This window comes from Haemorhous mexicanus, chromosome 1, assembly GCF_027477595.1.
Source record: "Haemorhous mexicanus isolate bHaeMex1 chromosome 1, bHaeMex1.pri, whole genome shotgun sequence".
In the NCBI taxonomy this organism is placed as follows: Eukaryota; Metazoa; Chordata; class Aves; order Passeriformes; family Fringillidae; genus Haemorhous; species Haemorhous mexicanus.
The window spans coordinates 158,886,108-158,908,784 of NC_082341.1; the positions used below are offsets into that span (position 1 = coordinate 158,886,108).

Sequence of the window (22,677 nt, forward strand, 5' to 3'; positions counted from 1 at the left end):
CAGCCTTTGGGTCCAGGCTTGGTGTGATCCCTCCTGCCAGTCCCACTGGGCCATGAAGTAACTGCTGCCTGTTCACGCCCCGTGCCCATGCCAGGGCATTGCTGGTTTGCCAATTTCAGTGTTTGCCTGGCATCTTCTCCCGAGTGTTTTGGCAAAGTGGCTGGGCTGGCAGCACCTGAGGAGCATCTGGTCTGAGACAGCACTGCTCCGTGCCAGAGCAGGGGGTTTTCCATGGGCCAGTTGGTAATTCTTTGCTGGGGGTCAGTTTGCCATGGCTTGGTTTGGGCTCAGCCAGCAGCTCTGCAGTGCACAGAGCAGGTGAAGGGACACCAGGGACCAGATGTACTCCCAGAGGCCTCAGGGTGAGATCTGGGAGTGATCCCAGCTGAAAAAGGTTGGGAAAAGGAGGTGCACCACAGGAATTCAGAGGAGCTGGAGCCAAGCCAAAACCTGCAGGTACCGGTGATGGCTGGAGCACAGGACAGATGGGGGATCCTGGCCAGGGAGCTCTGTCCCAGCTGGTGGGGATGGGCTGTCCCTGGGGAGACACAGCAACACTCCAGACCTCCACAGTTGGAGCCTTGTCCCCTGCCAGGACCTGGTGCCCCGTGCCCACCGTCCCTCTGCTCTCCCTGCAGGTGCACCGCGCTGCGGGAGACACCGGAGATGGCGTGGAGGGCTCACCGTGGGACAGGGAGGAGGTGGAGAGGTACGGGCACCGCTGGGCGCTGCCAGGCGGGCCGTGCCGGGAGCTGCGGGCGTGCCCGCGTGTCTGCACCCTGACGGGGGAGCTGCTGAACCCTTCACGGGAGCCTGGGCCAGCGCTGCGGTGGGGAGGGCGTGGGCTGGCTGTGCTGGGGCCAGCAGGGTGGGAGCGAGCTCCGCCGTCAGCACAGGTGTGGCTGTGACGCATCTGGTGCAGGTGGGCAGCGAGCCCGGACTTCGGGGCGGTGCGGGGAGGGTGGGGAGGGGGGGACAGTGGCCATGTCCCCCGCAGCCCGGTGTGTCTGTGCTCTCTCCCCAGAGCCTGCCTGCGGTCCGAGCAGAGGCTGGAGGTGCAGGAGCAGCTGCTTGCCCTGCGGCACTGGCTGGACGCCGTGGAGAAGCGGCTGCTGGCGCTGCCAGAGCCCGGCACGGCCCTGCAGGTAACGCCTGGCCCTGGGTGTGACTGGGCCGTGCAGAGCCGGGCGGGACCAGCCCACGGCTGCACCGAGGCTGGTGAGGTCTTGGTCCTCGCAAGGGAGGAAGGCATCTGGCCACAGCTGGCTGGGAGACCCTTCAGCAGAGCCCTGCAGCTGTCCGGGGTCAGGTCCCCTGTGTCTGGCTCCCTCTCCCCAACCCAAGGGTGCTGCTGGCTTGGAGGGAGCCCCATGGCCCTGGCGGTGCTCAGGGTACCACTGCCTTGGAGCCCTGCTGGCCACAGGGCCACCACCTGCACTGGTGGCACAGCCACAGCTCGTGGCACTGTTACCTGGGCATGGGGAGAGTGGCCAAACACCAGGGGTGTACAGCTGGGCACAGGGGGTGTGAGGCTGTGTGAGGGGTGTACAGCCAGGCACAGGGGGTGTGAGGCTGTGTGAGGGGTGTACAGCCAGGCACAGGGGATGTGAGGCTGTGTGAGGGGTGTACAGCCGGGCACAGGGGGTGTGAGGCTGTGTGAGGGGTGTACAGCCAGGCACAGGGGGTGTGAGGCTGTGCACAGGGTGTACAGCCAGGCACAGGGGGTGTGAGGCTGTGTGACGGGTGTACATCCAGGCAGAGGGGGTGTGAGGCTGTGTGAGGGGTGTACAGCGAGGCACAGGGGGTGTGAGGCTGTGTGAGGGGTGTACAGCCGGGCACAGGGGCTGTGAGGCTGTGCACAGGGTGTACAGCCGGGCACAGGAGGTGTGCCCCTGTCAGGGCAGGGCAGGTCAGATGTGTGCCCACTCACTGGCTGCACAGCCGTGTGCTGCTGTGCCCCCTGCCCAGGCGTGGAGCCGCAGCGGGAGCAGCGCAGTGGGGGCTGCCGGCAGCCCCCTCCTCGCCGCCCCTCGCCGGCTCCTTTTGTTCGAGGCCTGGCCGGCACACGGGCTCCCTCGGCACACATGACGGCACAAACTGAAAGGGCCATTCATCCCGGCCCCGGCGCAGACAAAGCCGAGGCCGCACAGAAACCCACCCGGCTCCCGGGATCTGAGGCTGTGGATTCCAGCCGACCGCTCCCGCCCGGTGCCCCGCGCCGGGCTCCCCTGCCCGGGGCGCCCGTGCCACCCCGAGCCCGGTACCTGGGGCTGCGGAGCGTGCCGGGCGAGCTGCCGGCGGGCGCGTGGGACGGAGGTGGCGAGTGGCTCCGAGGGAAGAGCTGCATCCTCACCCCCTGCCCAGCTTCTGCCTGGCAGGTCCCGGCTGGGCTCTGCGGGCGCTGTGGGGTGCCCGGAGTACCGTGGGGCTCAGACCCCGCCGGCTGCCCAGCACGTCGGTGCCAGCAGCCGAAGGCTCCAGAGCCGCGTGGGGAGGATGATGCCGAGCTGCTGCAGGACGGTGCGGAGCCACCGAGGCCCTGGCAGATGCTAATTCCCGGCAGCGTCTCTGGCAGCAGACAAAGCCCCCGGCCCCGCCGCCCGCCGCTCCCAGGAGACCCCAGGGAGCCCCATCCATCAGCGTGGCCGACGCGCCTGCAGCGGCCCCCCTGCTCCCGGGGCCCAGCAAGGGGCACCCATGCGGCTCTGGGGGGCAGGATCCAGTCCTGGGGGGCTCTCAGCGGCTGGGAGGGCGAGCCAGGGCAGGATGGGGATGGCGCTCACACCACGGGCAGGAGCAGCCCCCGGCGGGGTACCTCCCACTGCCCCTGGTCCCTCCAGCACCCAGGGTGGCAGCGAGGGGGTTCTGGAGACCCAGGCCCGCAGCACCCTGGCTCTCAGGGTGGGATTCAGTTTAACATCTCAGGAGCCTGGCCTGCCCCCCCAGGCCCAGCCCTGCCCCACTGAGCCCCCCCAGGCCTCTGGCTGAGGGGTCCCCGCACCCTAAGAGCCCCAGAGAGCAGGGCCAAGCCCCTCAGTGACTGCAGCTGCCACTGCCTGAGGGGCTAGAGCCAGGGCGGGGGGCTGCTACCCCAGAGCGGGAGGGGCTGGGGGGCTGTGACAACGTGGGGCTGTGACACCGTGGGGCTGTGACACCGAGGGGCTATGCTGTCCTGGGGCTCACGGTGAGGCAGCACAGTCTGGCCCGGTTCCGGTGCAGGTGCCAGTGCCGGTGTCGGTGTGGTTGCCGGTACCGGAGCAGTTGCTGGTGCCGGTGCAGGTGCTGAGGCAGGTGCAGGGGCAGCAGCAGGTGCCGGTGAGAGTGCGGTGCCGGAGCAGGTGCCGGTGTTAGTGCTGGTGCCGGTGGCGATACAGGTGCCGGGGGCAGTGCGGGGTGCGGGCTCTCGCCCCCCCGGGCGGCGCGGGGCGGGCGGTGGGCCGGCACCGCCCCTCCCCCGCGGGATGGCTGCGGGGCCCCGGGGGTTTCCCCGGTAACGGCGGCGATCGGCTCCCGGAGGGTTAACGGGGGCGGCGGTGTGTCCGAGGTCAGACCAGCCCCGCCGAGCCCCGCCGCTGCCGGTGTGAGGGTCTCCGCCCGGTGCCCCCTGCGCCCCGCGCTCCCCCCGCGCCGCGGGCGCGGCGCACAAAGGCGGAGGGACCGGGGCGGCGGTAACGGGGACCGAGTCTCCCCCCGCCGCCTCCGCCCCGCTCCCCCGCACAGGCCGGGCCCCCCCGGAGCGGTAACGGCGGCGGCGGCGCCCCCGGCCCGGCCCCATGGACCCCCGAAGTCGCCGAGGGGTGAGTGCGGGGCGGGGGCTCCGGGGCTGCGGCGTGCGCGGGGCCGGGCGGGGTCCGTGTCCCGCCGCCCCACGGGGCGGGGGGCGCGGGTCGGGGTCTCCCCGGGTCACCCCGCGCCGTGGCCCACGCACCCGCTCAGTCCCCAGACACACGGGGTGGTGCGGTGGGGGGTGGGAGCGCGATGCCCCGCGGGGCTGCACCCACCGGGGTGGCGCCTCGGGACCCCGCCGTGGGTGTGTGTGCCGGGACCGCGCACGGGGGTCGTGCCCGTGGCGTGCCCCACGGGGGGGTTGGGACGAGCGGGGGGGCTCAGGGTACCCCGGTACCCACGCCGGGGGCACGGCCAGGGTGGGTATGTGTGGGCACACGTGTGCTCCCCACGCGTGTGCGGGGCTGCTACAGGTGTGTCTCATGTCACGGCTGATGCAGGCGTGGGGGTCCTGTCGCTAACCCCCCCACCCCGAGCAGGGGTGCGAGCGTGGGGTCTGCCTGTCGGGGGTGTGTGCACACCCGTGGGAGTGAGTGTGTGTGGGTGTGGGGTGAGCGTGTTCGCACACGCGGATGGTGTGGGTGCGTGTGTTTGCACACGTGTGTGGTGTGTGTGCGTGTGTTTGCACACGTGTGTTTGTGTGTACACACGTGCACAGGGGCGTGTGCCCAGGGCCGGGTGTGGGGCCGGGGGTAGCAGCACTGCGGCTGAGGCGGGGGGGCTGCCGGGGGAGGGTCTTGCCGGGTCACGCCGGGGATTTATGGCTGCGGCAGGGCTTGAAGGCTGGGGAGGCCACCTGCCTGTCCCCCGCTTGGTGCCCCCGCCGCCCCCAGCCCCCCGTTCCCCGGGCAGATGCTCCTCTCTCGCGGCTCCTCGTTAATCCAACGGCGCAGGGCGATGCCGGGCGGGAGCATCTGCCTCTCCCCAGCGCCTGGCGCTGCTGCCGCTGCCGCGTCCTCTGCCGAGACACCCAGGACAGGCACCCTGGGCACCGCCTCGGGGTCCCCTGCCTCCGCCAGGCCCTGGTGACAGCCAGTGTCCCATCTCCCTGCCCCGGTACCCTGGCTCTTGACAGCCCTTTGCTGAGGGCCCGGTACCCCCAAGACCGGAGGGCGAGGTCAGGCAGCTCCGGCAGCGCCGTGGAGTGAGGGGGTCGAGCCGAGCGCAGGCCGGCGGCATCTGGGGGTCCCGCGGTGGCCCCGGTAACGCGCATCCCCTGGCTCATTGCAGGCCGGGATTTGAGGCGGGGGCCCGGCGCCCGCGCCATGGGGAACTCGGTGAGCCGGCCCAGCTGCCTGGGCGAGAAGAGCCGGCGGCCGGAGGAGCTCCTGCGGGAGCCGGGGCTGGACGCGGGGCAGCCACCCGCCGGAGGCGTCACGGAGGCCTGGCCGGGGCTGCTGGAGAAGGCGCCGGTGCCGGTGGAGAATGGCTGGAGCCCGGTGCCCGGCGCCACCCGGAGCCGGCCGGGCAGCCCGGTGCTGAGGCGCAGCCAGTCCGAGGTGGCGGTGCAGAACGGGGGCGCGGCTGCGGTGAGGGGGCAGGCGGGGGGCGCAGCCTGGACCCCTCCCCGGGCCAGCGCTCCCCGCGGCACCTGGTCCTGGAAGCCCGTCACCACCCGGGAGGTGACGGAGGTGACGGAGGTGACTGAGACCATCGTGACAGAGATCGTGGAGGTGACCGAGTACCCGGCGGGTGAGAAGGGTGGCGAGCCCGTGGTCACCCGGACGGTCACCGTGCTGACGGAGTGCGTGGGGGAGCTCACTGCTGCTGGCTGCGCCGGACCCACGGATGCCACCGAGGTGACCGACGGACAGAGAGCCTTGCTGGGAGGACTCTGTGCCAAGCCCTGTGCTGCAGGGCTGCCCTCCAGCATGGTTTTCTCCACAGCGAGTCCTTACCTTGGGCTCGTGTGGAGTCGCTGTCTGTGCCCTGGTGTGGGCTGGGCTGGTGGCACCACTCATGCTGGGCACCCAGCCTGGTACTGTAGGACAGGGAGCTCCCTTCCCTCAGCTCTGGCTGGAGAGGGCCATGGGTCTGGAGGGATCCAAACAGCGCTGGGCACGCAGCCCCTGCCTTGGGGAGCCCTGCAAAGGATACCGAGGAGGACCCCACGGGCTGGACAGGGTCCCACTGCCACTGGTGTCACCTCGGGGAGAGGGCATGGTGTGGGGCTGCTGCCCAGCCCCATGGCTGCCCTCCACCTGCCCACACGGGCGGCTCAGCCACCTCTCCCCACAGGTGTCCTCACGGGCTGTGCCTGTCCCAGAGGAGGCAGCGGAGCGGGGCCAGGAGACGCTGGAGCGGCTGCTGGCCTGGGTGGCCGACATGGAGGAGCTGGTGAGCAACCAGAAGCCGCCGTCGGCGGAGGCGAAGGTGGTGAAGGCGCAGCTGGAGGAGCAGAAGGTCAGCAGGGCCAGCCGGCGTGTCCCGCCCACGCGTGCCCGTGCGGGGATTAGGGGGCCGGGGTTTGAGCCCAGGGCTGTGCCGGGGTGGGAGGGGTGCACAGGAGTCCCCAGCACAGCGTGGTGTCCCCCGTCCTGCAGCTCCTGAAGCGCCTGCTGGAGGAACGGAGGCCGCGTGTGGAGCTCGTCCTGCAGGACAGACTGACGGCGCAGGGCTCGGGCACGGCGGCGCCCGAGGGCAGTGCCGGCCTCTTCAGCCTCGGGGAGAGGTGGGACAAGCTGATGCAGGAGGCTGAAGCCAGGTGGGTCAGGGGCCAGGCCTTCCTCACTGGGCTGGCATCCCCATCCCGCTGGCACAGGCTCTGCCCTCTGGTGTCCCCCACACAGAGTCTCTGTGACACCCTGATGTCCCTGTGCTCTGCCCCACTGGCACTGGGCCACCACGATGGAGGGACTGTCCCTGTCACATGTGCTGGGGCTGCAGAGGAGCAGCTGCTCCAGGGCTGCATGGACAGTCTGTCACATAGCCCTTCCCCCTGGCCCCTCTGTGGGGACACTGGCCTTGCTGTGTCCCTCACTTCATGGCAGCACAGGGCGTGGGCACCCTGGTGTAGGAGAGAGGGGGCTTTGCTGGCCCAGGGACTGTCACTGCCCAGCTCACCAGCCCTCCTGGCACAGGTATGGCTGCCTGGAGCGGATCCTGCCGGCAGCCCAGGGCTTCCAGGAGGCCGTAGACGCCTTCCAGGAGTGGCTCGGTGCCACAGAGCGGCAGCTGGCCCAGCTCTGGCGTGCCGATGGCTGTGTCGGCCGCGTGCAGGACGCCCACCAGCAGACCCAGGTGGGCACAGCTTGGGCACAGGGTGGGCACAGGGTGGATACGGGCACCTGTGTCATCACTGGTTGCTGCTACAGGCCCTCTGTGAGGAGATCCGCGGGCGGCTGGGAGAGCTGGATGGCGCCCTGGAGAGCGGGCAGCGCGTCCTGGAGCTGGTGACAGGCGAGTGGCAATGGCTGGGAGTGGTGGCCACAGGGTCAGGACCAGGGGACTTGGGATGGGATGAGCACAGACAGCGGCTGCCCAGGCCAGCAAGGGGGCCCCTGGGCACTGGGGGTCTTTGGGGCATGGTGCTCCCCACCAGGAGCAGTGGCATGGTGTGAGGGGGCAGCAGCACCTCAGGGGATGCAGAGGGGACAGGGCAGAGCCTGTGGGTCAGAGCTGGGGTGGGACAGAGTTCAGTGGTGAGGTGGGTCTTGCTGGCAGAAGGATGAGAGGCCCCAGCTGGGTCTGGGAGCAGGAGGAGCAGAGGTAGGAGAGGGAAAAGGTCAGGATAGAGTGATTGTCATGTGGCTGGAAGTTTTCGGTGTGGCCAGTTCCATGTCCAGGGATGCCAGTGTGGTGGCACTGATGGTGGTGTCACGCTGCCACAGGGGAGGAGGCCCAGCTGACACAGGAGAAGATGGAGTCGCTGAGGATGCGGTACCTCATCGTGGGCCAGAGCAGTGCTGACACCGCTCACCGGCTGGGACAGACCCTGGAGGCCTCGTCTCGCCTGGGCACGGCCCCTGAGGACCTGGCACTGTGGCTGAGCCGCATGGAGAAGGAGCTGGGCGAGCAGGAGAGCCAGCAGGAAGGCCAGGAGCCCTCAGTCACTGCCAGTGACAGGGAGAAGGTGTGGAACGCTGGCCCTCAGGGTGGGATTCAGTTTAACATCTCACCCTGAGAGATGTTAAACTGGGCTCCCTGAGCCCCTCACCATTCCCAGCATTGGTCCTGGTGCATTCACACCGTCCCTGGCTGACATCTGTTCCCCTGCTGCAGTTTGAGCAGGTCCTGGAGTCCCAGCTCAGCCGTGTGGCTGGGCTGGGCGAGCGGCTGGAGGAGATCGGCCGCGTGCAGCTGGATGCTGAGGCTCTCCGCTCGCAGCTCTCCGAGCAGAAGGTGGGTCCATGGCAGTTCCCAGGAGCCACTGGGCTCGGCATCCCCAACCCACCAGCTCCTGCCAGGACCTGGCACCCACCTGTGGCTCCATTCCAGCTGCTCTCCGCTGAGATCCTGCATTGCCGGGGCCTGGTTGAGCGTCTGCTGGGGTTCTCGGAGCCGCTGCTGCGCTGCTGCCCCGAGCCCCTGCGGCAGCGCCTTCAGGTGAGCTGGGAGGGTGCCAAGGGACATTGCCAGCACCCAGAGATGGCTGTACCCTGGCCATGTGGTGACTCCCTGTCTCTGCAGCCGTCGGTGCAGGCGCTGCGGGAGCGCACGGAGCAGCTGTCCCTGCGCAGCGGCGCCTGTGCCGTGCAGCTGGAGCATGCCCAGTCCCTGCTCACCCAGTTCTCCGAGGCCCTCGAGGAGCTGCTGCCCTGGCTGGAGGAGACACAGGCCCTGGGGGTGCAGCTCTCGCCTAACGCCATCAGCTACGAGGCCTTCAAGGAGCAGCAGGCGCTGCTGCAGGTGTGGGCAGGGCAGGGGCAAAAGGGACTCGCTCTGCCACCCCGCAGGTGGGAGTGGAGAGGTGATGGGATGGGGGTGGCAACGCCATGGGGACCATCGGGCTGGGACACCCAGCGAACAGGAGTCCTCTGGGAGCAGCACTGGGTGCAGCAGCACATCCCTATGGCGTGAACCCCACGGAGCACATCCCACCCCAATGTACCCCCACGGCTCTTCCCCGCTGCCAGAGCCTGCGAGAGGCCATCGCCGAGCACCGGCCGCTGGTGGGGAAGCTGCAGCGCGTGTCAGCGCAGCTGCTGGAGCTGAGCCCAGAGCAGGGAGCCCCGTTCCAGCGGCGCTGGCAGGAGCTGGAGGAGCAGTACGGCCACATCCGCGAGCGCGTGCGCCAGGCGGCGGCTCTGCTGGAGGACGCCCTGCCGCGATACAGCCAGGTATGCACACCACTGCCCTGGTGGGGCACGTCCCTGGGGCTGTACCGTCGAGTCACTGGGCTGGTCTGCAGCTGTCGGAGCGCATGGACCTGATGCTGGAGTGCCTGGAGCGGCTGCAGAGCCGGCTGCAGAGCCAGCCCCCTGTCCGCGGCGACGCGGCCCACTTGAGGGAGCAGATCCGGGAGAACAGCCTGGCCCTGGGCGAGCTGGAGAAGCTCGGGGTGGCTCTGGAGGGCATCCGTGCACAGGGCGAGGAGCTGCTGGCCACCATGCAGGCGGTCAGCTCCGACGCCGCGGACAGAGGTACCAGCACGGAGGTGTGGGCACGGCCTGGCCGGCAGGAGATCCGTGTCCCTGTCAGGGCCGTGTGTGGGTGCTGGGGCCCTGGCAGCACCCCAATCCCCGACCCACTGTGCCCTGCAGGCATCCAGGAGCGCACGGCACAGCTGCTGTCACAGTGGGGCTGCCTGCGCGGCCGCTGCCAAGAGCAGGAGCGGTGGCTTCGGGAGCTGCTGGCACTGGCTGAGCGCTTCTGGCATGGCCTGTCTGAGCTGGCCGTGGCACTAAGTGACACCCAGCAGCTGGTGCTGGGGCTGGAGGAAGCTGGTGGCGAGCCCGAGGCCATCCGCACGCGGCTGCGCACCATGCAGGTGCGGCTGGGCGGGGGCTTGGTGGGCAGTGCCCTGGGCAGCCCCTGGTGTGGGCAGTGCCCTGGGCAGCCCCTGGTGTGGGCAGCCCTGAGCCCCGTGCCCCACACAGGCACTGCGGGAGGAGATCGACGCACTGCAGGGTGAGCTGGACACGCTGGGCAGCCTGGGCGTGGAGCTGATGGCGTCCTGCGGGGACCCCGACAAGCCCGATGTCACCAAGAGCCTGGACGATGTGAGTGTCCTTGGGGCTGGGTTCAGGGAGGGACACATCCTGGGGGTGTGGGGATGCTGCTTGTGGGGGTGGCGTGTCCCTGATCCCCAGCAGTGCCACTGACCCCCGCACCCCAGACTCCCACTCAGTGCCACTGACCCCCACAAAACTCCTGTGCCCCAGAACTCCCATGGTGTCTCCAGGCCTAGATGTCTGTGTGGTGCCACCCCTGTGCCCCGGCTGCCTCCCTGGCACTAGTGACCCCCACACCCTGTACCCCAGGGCACTGCTGACCCCTGTGCCCTGTCCACCCTGTGCCCCACGTCCCGTCCCCCTGTGCCCCGGCCCTGCTGTGGCACCATTGACCCCTCTGCCCTATCCACCCTGTCTCCCATGTCCCATCCCCCTGTGCCCCAGCCCTGCTCTGGCACCACTGACCCCCGTGCCCTGTCCACCCTGTCCCCCATGTCCCGTCCCCCTGTGCCCGAGCCCTGCTGTGGCACCTCTGACCCCTGTGCCCTGTCCACCTTGTCCCCCATGGCCTGTGCCCCTGTGCCCCTGCCCTGCTCTGGCACCTCTGACCCCTGTGCCCTCTCCACCTTGTCCCCCATGGCCTGTGCCCCTGTGCCCCGGCCCTGCTCTGGCACCACTGACCCCCATGCCCTGTCTACCCTGTCCCCCACGGCCTGTCCCCCTGTGCCCCTGCCCTGCTCTGGCACCTCTGACCCCCGTGCCCTGTCCACCCTGTCCCATGTGTCCCATCCCCCTGTGCCCCTGCCCTGCTGTGGCACCTCTGACTCCTGTGCCCTGTTCACCCTGTCCCCCATGTCCTGTCCCCCTGTGCCCCAGCCCTGCTGTGGCACCTCTGACCCCTGTGCCCTCTCCACCCTGTCCCATGTGTTCTGTCCCCCTGTGCCCCTGCCCTGCTGTGGCACCTCTGACCCCTGTGCCCTGTCCACCCTGTCCCATGTGTCCTGTCCCCCTGTGCCCCTGCCCTGCTGTGGCACCTCTGACCCCTGTGCCCTGTCCACCCTGTCCCCCACATCCCATCCCCCTGTGCCCCTGCCCTGCTGTGGCACCTCTGACCCCTGTGCCCGCCGCAGCTCTACTCCTCCTGGCACAGCCTGAGCCGCGTGTGGACGGAGCGGAACGGGCGCCTCGAGGAGCAGCTCCAGGCCGCCCTCAGCTACCAGGACACCATGCAGGTGGGTGTGGGGGCCTCAGGCAGATCCCCCACAGAAGATCACCCTCCTGTCCCCACTCAGGGGTCTGAGGGACCGTGGGGCCACCACGGGGTCCCCCAAGCCCGCGTGTTCCCTCTCCCCAGCGGCTGCTGGAGTGGCTGGATGCAGCCGAGCTGCGCATCGCCGAGGAGTTCCTGGTGGGCGGCGACCTGGACATGGTGCAGCAGCAGCTGGCGGAGCTCAAGGTGCCGAGATGTTCCACACCGGGCCGTGCTGTGCCGTGCCAAACTGTGCTGTGCCATGCCATGCCCTGATCCCTGGGGGCCGGCAGGGGCAGGGAGGGCAGTGGGTGCTCCAGGCGGAGGTGGGATGGATTGGGACGGCACCTTGGACAGTGCCAGTGCCCCAGTGCACTGGGTGGCCAAGTCCTGCCTGGGGTGGCCAGGTGCTGTCCCCCACGAGTCCCTGAGGTGGTTGGGCACCCCCACAGGAGCAGCTCAGGGCCCTGGTGCCTGTGCTGTGCCGTGTGGTGCCACGGGGTCGGGCAGACCCTGTCACCAACCGGTGCCACCTCCCAGGAGTTCAAGCGGGAGCTGTACCAGTGCAAGGTGGACGTGGAGAGCCTGCGGCACCAGGGGGGCACGGGGCAGGGGGAGACCCCGGCCACACTCAGCGACTTCCGCCAGCGCTGGGACCACCTGGAGGAGGAGATCGTCAGCCGACAGGTGGGGAGGGGCACAGGGGGCACAGGGCCGGGCTGGCAGGACAGGGGGTGTGCCATGAATGTGCTGGGTGGGCACATCCTGTGGGTGCTGGGTGTGTGGTGCTGGGTCAGTGGGGGGGGTTGCAAGCAGGCACTGTGTGGGTGCCCAGGGCTGTTTGGGGACTGGGTGGGCACTGGTTGGGCCTGGGTGGGTGCCCAGGGCCATGTGGGCACTGGGGGGGTGATGGGTGGGTGTCCAGGGCCATATGGGCACTGGGGGGGTGATGGGTGGGTGTCCAGGGCCATATGGGCACTGGCTGTGTGCTGGGTACTCTGTGGGTGTCCAGGGCCATATGGGCACTGGGGGGGTGATGGGTACTCTGTGGGTGTCCAGGGCCATGTGGGCACTGCTTGGGCACTGAATGGGTGTCCAGGGATGTGTGGGCGCTGGGTGGGCACTGGGTGGGTGTCCAGGGCCATGTGGGCATTAGGTGGGCACTGGGTGTGGGTGTGCAGGACTGGGTGGGTACGGGGTGGGTGCTCCAGGCCGTGTGGGCACTGGGTGGGTGCTGGGTGGATACTCAGGGCTGTGTGGGCACCGGGTGGGCACCAGGTGGGCACCCTGGGTGGGTGGCTGTCCAGGGCCATGTGGGCACTGCTTGGGCAGTGGGTCAGTGCTCAGGGCTGTGTGGGCACTTGGTGGGTGACCAGGGCCGTGTGGGCACTGGGTGGACGTTGGGTGGGTGCCCAGGGCTGGGTGGGCACTGGATGGGCACTGGGTGGGTGCCCAGGGCTGTGTGGGCATTGGTTGGGCACTAGGTGGGCACTGCATGGGCACTGGGTGGATGTCGAGGGCTGTGTGGGCACTGAGTTGGCACTGGGTGGGTGCCCAGGACTGGGTAGGTGCTGGGTGGGCACTGGGTGGGTGTCCAGGGCCATGTGGGCACAGATTGGGCACTGGGTGGGTGCTGGGTGCTCTGTGGGCACCCAGGGCCATGTCGGCTGCCCTTGCTTCCCCCAACATCGTGGCTCCCTCCTGGCAGCACCAGCTGGAGGCGGCGCTGCTGGGGCTGGGGCAGTTCCAGCACCAGCTGGCCGAGCTGCTGCAGTGGCTGAGCCGCACCGGGGAGCAGCTGCGCGGCCCTGCGCCCCTGCGCCCCGACCTGCAGAGCTGCGAGATCGAGCTGGCCAAGCACAAGGTGAGGCTGCACGGTGGCCCGAGGGACACGTGGCCACAGCCATAGTCACACTGTCAGGGTGTGTGTCCTGGGAGCCCTGGATGTGGTGGCACCCCCAGGGTGGGTGTCCTGGCTGTGGTGGCACCCCCAGGGTGGGTGTCCTGGCTGTGGTGGCACCCACAGGGTGGGTGTCCTGGCCCTGGTGGCACTCCAGGGTGGGTGTCCTGGTCAGGGTGGCACCCCAGGGTGGGTGTCCTGGCCGTGGTGGCACCCCCAGGGTGTGTGTCCTGGCTGTGGTGGCACCCCAGCGTGGGTGTCCTGGTCAGGGTGTGTGTCCTGGCCATGGTGGCATCCTAGGGTGTGTGTCCTGGCTGTGGGGGCACCCCAGGGTGGGTGTCCTGGCCGTGGTGGCACCCCCAGGGTGTGTGTCCTGGCTGTGGGGGCACCCCAGCGTGGGTGTCCTGGTCAGGGTGGGTGTCCTGGCCATGGTGGCATCCTAGGGTGTGTGTCCTGGCTGTGGGGGCACCCTCAAGATGAGTGTCCTGGTCAGGGTAGGAGTCCTGGTCATGGTGGCACCCCAGGGTGTGTGTTCTGGCTGTGATAGCACCCTCAGGGTGGGTGTCCTGGCTGTGATGGCACCCCCAGGGTGTGTGTCCTGGCTGTGGTTGCACCCCCAGGATGGGTGTCCTGGCTGTGGTTGCATCCCCAGGGTTGGTGTCCTGGCCGTGGTGGCACCCCCAGGATGGGTGTCCTGGTCAGGGTGGGTGTCCTGGCCATGGTGGCACCCCAGGGTGTGTGTCCTGGCTGTGATAGCACCCTCAGGGTGGGTGTCCTGGCTGTGGTTGCACCCCCAGCATGGGTGTCCTGGCTGTGGTTACATCCCCAGGGTTGGTGTCCTGGCCATGATGGCACCCCCAGGATGGGTGTCCTGGTCAGGGTGACACCTCAGGGTGTGTGTCCTGGCCGTGGTGGCACCCCCAGGATGGGTGTCCTGGTCAGGGTGGCACCCCCAGGATGGGTGTTCTGCTCAGGGTGGCACCTCAGGGTGTGTGTCCTGGCCATGGTGGCACACCCAGGATGGGTGTCCTGCTCAGGGTGGCACCTCAGGGTGTGCGTCCTGGCTGTGGTTGCACCCCCAGGATGGGTGTCCTGGTCAGGGTGGCACCCACAGGATGGGTGTCCTGCTCAGGGTGGTACCTCAGGGTGTGTGTCCTGGCTGTGGTTGCACCCCCAGGATGGGTGTCCTGGCTGTGGTTGCACCCCCAGGATGGGTGTCCTGGTCAGGGTGGCACCTCAGGGTGTGTGTCCTGGCTGTGGTTGCACCCCCAGGATGGGTGTCCTGGTCAGGGTGGCACCCCAGGATGGGTGTCCTGGCCCTGGTGGCACCCCAGGCTGGGTGTCCTCGCCACAGGGTACTGCCTGGCCCCTCCTCGGGTGCTGCGGCAGCAGGGCCGGGCAGGCTGCAGCGCAGGGACGCGTCCCCTCCCGCGGTGACACCACGGGAGGAATGAGCTGTCTCAGTGCCGGCCCCGTGCCACAGCCCCTTGCCCGGGCACGCTCCTGACGTGCCTGACGCGGGCGAGGCTGCGAGGGCCGGGCTGTCCCCGCACCGGGGGAGGGGGGCCGTGCAAGGGGTACCTGTCCCCTCTGCGCCTGTCTCGGCCACCCCGCTGCCACGGATCGGCAAATCGTGTGCCTCGGCCCTGCTCCGCACCCTGCTGAGATCAAGAGCCCTGGCACCACTTGGAGGCACCCATGGGTGCCATCCCTGCCCAGCGTGGCACCCCCAGTCCCCAGTGGTGTGGTGGCAGCGGTGCTGGGGGCAGCAGAGGTGTCTCGGGGCGAGGGGCTTTAGGAATGCAGAGTGTGGGTGCCCCCGCCCCGGTCCCAGCCGTGACCCCGCCGCTCCCTCCCCAGGTGCTGCGCACCGACGTGATGTCCCACGCCCGCACGGTGCAGTCGGTGACGGAGGCTGGCCAGGGGCTGCTGCTCTCCAGCCTGGGCGAGAGCGTGGAGGGGCTGCAGCGCAGCCTGCAGCAGCTGGAGCAGCACTGGGACCTGGTGCGCAGCGAGACCGAGAGCCGGCAGCTGGAGCTGGAGAACAACCTCAGCCAGGTACGGCCGCGGCACCGCGGCGCTGCCGGGCGGCGCGGCCGGCGCTGAGCCCCGCCTCGCCCCCAGGTGCAGGACATCACGCTGGAGATCACGGAGCTGCTGCAGTGGCTGGAGCAGGTGGAGCTGCAGCTCTTCTGCTCCAAGCCGGCCTGGGGCCATCCGGATGCCACCAAAGAGAAGCTCAACGCACACCTGGTGAGAGCCAGCGCCAGCCTGGGCCCTGCTGCAGGACCGGCCCCTGCGGTCTGTTGGTCTCTTGGGGGGATGTGTGATCCAGGTCCACCCTTCTCCACACTGCTGGGCCGGGATCCTTCTCTGCTGCCTCCTCCCCGAAGCCAGGCAGAGCCTGGTACCACTCCCTCAGCCACTCCAGCTCCTTAAGACAGAGCAGGAGCCATCCTTGTCCTTGTCCCTTGCCCTGAACCTGTTCCTGTCTCCATCCACTCCCTGTCTTCATCCCCTCTCCCTGTTCACTGTGGCTGTCCCCATTGTCCCCATCCTCTGTCCCCATCCTCATCCCTATCCCTTGTCTGCTTTACCTGACCTCTCTACATCCCCATCCCTGTTCCCATTCCCATCTCCATCCCTGTCTCCAGCCCTTTTGCCATCCCTGCTCCCAGCCCCGTTCCCATCCCTCTCCCTGTACCTGTCACTCTGCCTGCCCCATCCACATCCCCTTTCCCATTCCCATCCCTGCTCCCATTCCCGTTCCCATCCCCGTCCCTGTCCCCACCCCATCCCCGTTCCCATCCCCATCCCTGTTCCCATTCCCGTTCCCATCCCTGCTCCCATTCCCATTCCCATTCCCGTTCCCATCCCTGTTCCCATTCCCATCTCCATCCCTGTCCCCAGCCCTTTTCCCACCCGCACTCCCAGCCCCGTTCCCATCCCTCTCCCTGTACCTGTCACTCTGCCTGCCCCATCCACATCCCCATCCCTGTCCCCACCCCATCCCCATCCCAATTCCCATCCCTGCTCCCATTCCCATCCCTGTTCCCGTTCCCATCCCCGTCCCTGTCCCCATCCCCATTCCCATCCCCATGCCTGTCCCCTCCTCCCCCTGCCCGCTGTCCCGCTGTCCCGCCGCTGACGCCGCTGTCCCCCCGTCCCGGCAGGAGCTGTGCCGGGAGCTGGAGGCGCGGGCCGGGACCTACCGGGGGCTGCGGGAGCGGCTGCAGCGGCTGCTGGACTCGTGCCGCGCCGGCCGGCCCTGCAGCACCGAGCACAGCCTGCGCCTCCTGGAGCAGAAGTGGGAGAGCGTCCAGGCCGAGGCCCAGGAGAGGAAGGTGTGCGAGGGGCTGCGGGGGGCTGCGACCCCCGGGGGGCTCACGCTGACCGGGCCGGGTCAGGAGCAGGGGAGCCCGTGCCCACCGGTGCCCGTCACCACCCGCAGGAGCGCCTGGCCGAGGGGCTGACGGTCAGCACCGAGTTCCACGGCTCGGCGCAGGAGCTGCTGCGCTGGGTGGCCCACGCCGAGGAGCTGCTGGGGTCCCCCGCGCCGCCCAGCTTCGTCCTGGACACCGTCACCGCCCAGATCCAGGAGCACAAGGCAAGAGCGACACCCTCGGGGCCGGTTTGTGGGGCTGAGGTCTGCCCACCCCTGCGGGGTGCCTGGGGCGAGTGGCACGTGTGTCCCTGTCGCAATACGACAAGAAATGAACGATGCTTAGACGCTGAGATGTCTGAGGCAAAAAAAGGCGCGTTTATTTCCAGACCTCGATACTGACAGAATTCCAAAAGCGACCATGGATTGGAGGATGAAATTGCCTCCTCCTGGCAGTGCCATTATGGACCTGGGACAGGCCCTGGTGGTGCCCTTATGGATAGGGACAGGCCCTGCATGTCCTGGCAGTGCCACAATGGACAGGGACAGGTCCTGAGGGTCCTCTCCAACCACGCTGGTCAAGCCAACACTCCATCGATTCTCTCCTCCTCCAGAAAGGAGTTAACAAAACAATAATTATTTGCACAAAAAGTGCGTGAGCAACTCCATTAGAGGTGTGTAAACATCAGAAGGCTTAGAGGAGCTCTAGAAGAACAGGGTGCCATGTCCCCACCGCAGCAGAGCCAACGTGCTCTGTTATTGGAATTTACCAATATTGCAGATGGAACATGCCTTGGCTTGTCTGGCCCTTGCTGCTGAACCGAACATGGGCCACAGTGGGGTTTCACCCCAGAGACACTTTTGGCCATGGGTGTTTCACCCCAGAGACACTTTTGGCTGGCTGGGTGTGTGGTGTTTCACCCACAGACACTTTTGGCCATGGCTGTGTGGTGTTTCACCCCACAGACACTTTTGGCCATGGCTGTGTGGTGTTTCACCCCACAGACACTTTTGGCCATGGGTGTGTGGTGTTTCACCCCAGGGACACTTTTGGCCATGGCTGTGTGGTGTTTCACCCCAGGGACACTTTTGGCCATGGCTGTGTGGTGTTTCACCCCACAGACACCTTTGGCCATGGCTGTGTGGTGTTTCACCCCACAGACACTTTTGGCCATGGGTGTGTGGTGTTTCACCCCAGGGACACTTTTGGCCATGGCTGTGTGGTGTTTCACCCCACAGACACTTTTGGCCATGGCTGTGTGGTGTTTCACCCCACAGACACTTTTGGCCCTGGCTGTGTGGTGTTTCACCCCAGGGACACTTTTGGCCATGGCTGTGTGGTGTTTCACCCCAGGGACACTTTTGGCCATGGCTGTGTGGTGTTTCACCCCACAGACACTTTTGGCCATGGGTGTGTGGTGTTTCACCCCAGAAACACTTTTGGCCATGGCTGTGTGGTGTTTCACCCCACAGACACTTTTGGCTGGCTGGGTGCTGGCATGTGGGGACAAGTCCAGGCATGCCAGGGCTCCGGTGGTGGTGAGATGGAGCTTCCTCCTGTGGAGGGGCTGCTCCTCAGGTTTCCGTCTTTGGAGAAGCATTAAGGTGATGGGGAAGGAAAGGAGTCGGTTCTGATGGAGGGTTTGGATCAGAGCTTTGTTCTGGCCCACAGCCTCTGAACCCAGCCCCAGCTCCAGCAGAACTCCTGACCCCATGGGTGCTGCTCCTTTTAACCCCGGAGAGAGGGTAGGGAAGGGGTAGGGAGCCACCAGCCAGGTACAGGAGGGGAGGTCTCAAGGGACAAAGGACACCTGGATGGCCCAATGCCCCCCCCCAGGGGTAGAGAGCATCCTTTGAATCTGCCAATCACTCCACGCCCTTCTGGAATTCCAGGATTGACAGGCAGTGCTCAGCAGGGGTCAGGGAGGGGAAAGGAGAAGTGATGGACGCACCTGGGAGGGAATCTTCAGGGGAGGGAATCTTCAGATTCTGGGGTAATCCTTGAAATCACACCGCGACACTCTGTGCCCCGTCCCAGCCCGTGCTTGGTGCTCCACGTGCCATCCTGGCACGGGCTGCGTCCGGGGGCTCCTCACCCACCCCAGGACCCCCCACACTGAGCTGCCCCCTCCCCACAGGCCCTGGTGAAGGAGGCAAACGCCCACGGGGAGAAGCTGGGCGGCCTGGAGGCCGTGGCGGCGCGCCTGAAGGATTTCAGTCGGAAGCAGGACGGGGCCGTCATCCAGAACCTCGTGCTGGCGGCCCGGGAGCGGCTGGGCAAGGTCTTGCAGCGGGCAGCAGAGAGGGGGGCGGTGCTGGAGGAGGCTCGAAAACGCAGCAAGCAGGTACCAGGACACAGCCTGGGCTGGGGAGGGGGCTCTGCCCCTTGGTTGGCTTTGGTCATGGGCCTGGAGGAATAGGACAAGGGGGAATGGCTTCCCAGTGCCAGGGGGCGGGGATGGATGGGATCTTGGGAAGAAGTTCTTCCCTGGGAGGGAGGTCTCCCAGAGAAGCTGTGTCTGCCTCATCCTCGGACATGTCCAAGGCCATGTTGGACGGGACTTGGAACAGCCTGGTCCTGTGGAAGGTATCCCTGCCCATAGCACGGGGGTGGAACTGGATGGACCTTAAGGTCCTTCCAGCCCAAACCATCCCGGGACTGTTGATTCCATGCCATGGGTCCTGCTGGGAGCTGTGCCAGGAAGGGACCACGAGGCTCTGGTGCTGTCACTGTGCTGTCCTGGCCCGTGGTTTGTCCCGTGCTGGTGGCCAGGCCGTGCCGCTCCCTTGTGCGGCCCCATGGCTCCTGTTTGGGCGGCCCCAGATCCGCTTTGCCCCCGCGTCCCCCCCTCAGCCCCCTCAGCCCCCTCAGCCCTCCCCTCCACTGCAGTTCAGCGAGTCCCGGCGGCTGCTCCTGGACTGGATGGACGAGGTGGAGCAGAGCCTGGAGGTGCCTCAGGACACTGCCACCAGCCAGGAGGAGATCAAGTGCCAGCTGGCTGAGCACAAGGTGGGGCTGCCCCTCGTGCTCCTCGGCATGGGGGGGTGCAGAACCGGGCTTCTGGGGGCTCCCCAGCTCCCAGGGGGAACACCCAGCACCAGGAGGGTTGGACAACTCCCCAGGACCATCCTGCAGCGTTGGGAGAGCTGGGGGGGCGTGCTGGGCCGAGGGATGTTGGGCATGTAGGGCATCCCACCTGCCCCAGAGCCCTTGGGGGAGGAGGGAGTCTCTCCCCACATCTGGGGGACCCAGCACCCACCTGTGGGGTGCGTGGGGCCCCTGCAGGCATTCCAGAAGGTGCTGCGGGCAAAGCGTCCGGTGTACGAGGCGACGCTGCGGAGCGGGCGGGCGCTGCGGGAGGGGGCGCGGCTGCCCCAGGACCTGCAGCCGCTGGAGGAGCTGCTGGGGGAGCTGAAGGAGCGCTGGGATGCGCTGTGCAGCCACGCTGCAGAGAGGTGGGAGCGGCGCGGGAGGGACTGGGATGGGGTGGGGATGGGATAGGGATGGGATGGGGATGGGATAGGGAAGGCGTTGGGATGCAGGTGGGATGAGAATAGGCATAGAAATGGTCTGGGATGGCACAATCTGTTCTCTGCTTGCTCTGCGGGTCCCGGGCGGGCACATGGAACTGCCCTTCCTCCCTGAGCATCCTCCTCTGGGACCCCACTGCCGGCATGGCTGAGCCCCTGGGGTGCAGCTGGGCCCCATCTCTGTCCATAATGGCACTGCCAGGACCTCTTCCTGTCCATTATGGCACCACCAGGACCTGTCCATGTCCATAATGGCACTGCCAGGGCCTCTCCCTGTCCATTATGGCACCACCAGGACCTGTCCATGTCCATAAAGCCACTGCCAGGACCTGTCCCTGCCCATAATGGCATCGCCAGGAGCTGTTCCTGTCCATAATGATGCCACCAGGACCTGTCCCCGTCCATAATGGTGCCACCAGGACCTGTCCCCGTCCATAATGATGCCACCAGGACCTGTCCCTGTCCTTAATGGCCCTGCCAGCTCTGTGTGGTAACTCTGGGGTGACCCCACAGGATGCCCCCCAAGTGCCCACACTGCCCTGTGTGCATGGCAGGCAGCACAAGCTGGAGGAGAGCCTGCTCAGGATCCATCCCAGTCCATAACGGCACTGCTAGGACCCATCCATGTCCATAACGACACTGCCAGGACCTGTCCCGGTCCATAATGGCCCTGCCAGGACCTGTCCCTGCCCATGATGGCCCTGCCAGCTCTGTGTGGTGGCTCTGGGGTGCCCCCCAAGTGCCCACACTGCCCTGTGCCCTGGCAGGCAGCACAAGCTGGAGGAGAACCTGTTCAGGATCCATCCCAGTCCATAACAGCACTGCCAGGACCCATCCATGTCTATAAAGGAACTGCCAGGACCTGTCCCTGTCCATAATGGTGCTACCAGGACCTTTCCCAGTCCATAATGACACTGCCAGGACCCATCCATGCCCATTATGGCACTGCCAGGACCTGTCCCTGTCCATAATGGCACTGCCAGGACCTGTCCCTGTCCATAATGGTGCTACCAGGACCTTTCCCAGTCCATAATGGCCCTGCCAGGACCTGTCCCTGTCCATAATGGTGCTACCAGGACCTTTCCCAGTCCATAATGGCCCTGCCAGGACCTGTCCCTGTCCATAATGGTGCTACCAGGACCTTTCCCAGTCCATAATGACACTGCCAGGACCCATCCATGCCCATTATGGCACCACTAGGACCCATCCCAGTCCATAATGTCACTGCCAGGACCCATCCATGCCCATTATGGCACCACTAGGACCCATCCCTGTCCATTATGGCACTGCCAGGACCTGTCCCTGCCCATGATGGCCCTGCCAGCTGTGTGTGGTGGCTCTGGGGTGCCCCCCGAGTGCCCACACTGCCCTGTGCCCTGGCAGGCAGCACAAGCTGGAGGAGAACCTGTTCAGGATCCGTCCCAGTCCATAACAGCACTGCCAGGACCCATCCATGTCTATAAAGGAACTGTCAGGACCTGTCCCTGTCCATAATGGTGCTACCAGGACCTTTCCCAGTCCATAATGACACTGCCAGGACCCATCCATGCCCATTATGGCACCACTAGGACCCATCCATGTCCATTACAGCCCTGCCAGGACCCGTCCCAGTCCATAACAGCACTGCCAGGACCCATCCATGTCTATAAAGGAACTGCTCAGGATCCGTCCCTGTCCATAACTGTGCCACCAGGACCCATCCATGCCCATTACGGCCCTGCCAGGACCTGTCCCTGTCCATAATGGTGCTACCAGGACCTTTCCCAGTCCATAATGACACTGCCAGGACCCATCCATGCCCATTACGGCCCTGCCAGGACCTGTCCCTGTCCATAATGGTGCTACCAGGACCTTTCCCTGTCCATAATGACACTGCCAGGACCCGTCCATGCCCATTATGGCACTGCCAGGACCTGTCCCTGTCCATAATGGTGCTACCAGGACCTTTCCCAGTCCATAATGACACTGCCAGGACCCGTCCATGCCCATTATGGCACCACTAGGACCCATCCATGTCCATTACAGCCCTGCCAGGACCCGTCCCAGTCCATAATGGCCCTGCCAGGACCTGTCCCTGTCCATAATGGTGCTACCAGGACCTTTCCCAGTCCATAATGACACTGCCAGGACCCATCCATGCCCATTATGGCACCACTAGGACCCATCCCTGTCCATTATGGCCCTGCCAGGACCTGTCCCTGCCCATGATGGCCCTGCCAGCTGTGTGTGGTGGCTCTGGGGTGCCCCCCGAGTGCCCACACTGCCCCGTGCCCGGCAGGCAGCACAAGCTGGAGGAGAGCCTGCTCAGGATCCGTCCCAGTCCATTACGACCCTGCCAGGACCCATCCATGTCTATAAAGGCATTGTCAGGACCTGTCCCTGTCGATAATGGTGCTACCAGGACCCATCCATGTCCATTACGGCCCTGCCAGGACCCGTCCCGGTCCATAATGGCCCTGTCAGGACTTGTCCCTGTCCATAATGATGCCACCAGGACCCATCCATGTCCATAATGGCCCTGTCAGGACCTGTCCCTGTCCATAATGGTGCTACCAGGACCTTTCCCAGTCCATAATGGCCCTACCAGGACCTGTCCCTGTCCATAATGGTGCTACCAGGACCTTTCCCAGTCCATAATGGCCCTACCAGGACCTGTCCCTGTCCATAATGGTGCTACCAGGACCTTTCCCAGTCCATAATGGCCCTGCCAGGACCT

General features: G+C 66.7%; 1 protein-coding gene across 1 annotated transcript in view; it reads left to right on the top strand.

Annotated features, from left to right (window-relative positions):
* The window catches only part of PLEC (plectin), an 89,819-nt gene that overhangs the window by 54,061 nt on the left and 13,081 nt on the right, over nucleotides 1-22,677 (top strand). Inside the window, exons 38-62 of the mRNA XM_059850921.1 lie at nucleotides 420-709; nucleotides 1,025-1,145; nucleotides 6,025-6,189; nucleotides 6,330-6,490; nucleotides 6,867-7,026; nucleotides 7,101-7,185; nucleotides 7,617-7,858; nucleotides 8,008-8,127; nucleotides 8,224-8,331; nucleotides 8,416-8,634; nucleotides 8,862-9,065; nucleotides 9,137-9,368; nucleotides 9,489-9,715; nucleotides 9,825-9,947; nucleotides 11,030-11,131; nucleotides 11,254-11,355; nucleotides 11,689-11,835; nucleotides 12,857-13,012; nucleotides 14,909-15,106; nucleotides 15,173-15,301; nucleotides 16,222-16,392; nucleotides 16,500-16,655; nucleotides 18,569-18,775; nucleotides 19,321-19,440; nucleotides 19,717-19,886. Coding sequence (XP_059706904.1) covers nucleotides 420-709; nucleotides 1,025-1,145; nucleotides 6,025-6,189; nucleotides 6,330-6,490; nucleotides 6,867-7,026; nucleotides 7,101-7,185; nucleotides 7,617-7,858; nucleotides 8,008-8,127; nucleotides 8,224-8,331; nucleotides 8,416-8,634; nucleotides 8,862-9,065; nucleotides 9,137-9,368; nucleotides 9,489-9,715; nucleotides 9,825-9,947; nucleotides 11,030-11,131; nucleotides 11,254-11,355; nucleotides 11,689-11,835; nucleotides 12,857-13,012; nucleotides 14,909-15,106; nucleotides 15,173-15,301; nucleotides 16,222-16,392; nucleotides 16,500-16,655; nucleotides 18,569-18,775; nucleotides 19,321-19,440; nucleotides 19,717-19,886 — 4,115 coding nt within the window. The remainder of the gene's footprint in view (nucleotides 1-419; nucleotides 710-1,024; nucleotides 1,146-6,024; nucleotides 6,190-6,329; nucleotides 6,491-6,866; nucleotides 7,027-7,100; nucleotides 7,186-7,616; nucleotides 7,859-8,007; nucleotides 8,128-8,223; nucleotides 8,332-8,415; nucleotides 8,635-8,861; nucleotides 9,066-9,136; nucleotides 9,369-9,488; nucleotides 9,716-9,824; nucleotides 9,948-11,029; nucleotides 11,132-11,253; nucleotides 11,356-11,688; nucleotides 11,836-12,856; nucleotides 13,013-14,908; nucleotides 15,107-15,172; nucleotides 15,302-16,221; nucleotides 16,393-16,499; nucleotides 16,656-18,568; nucleotides 18,776-19,320; nucleotides 19,441-19,716; nucleotides 19,887-22,677) is intronic.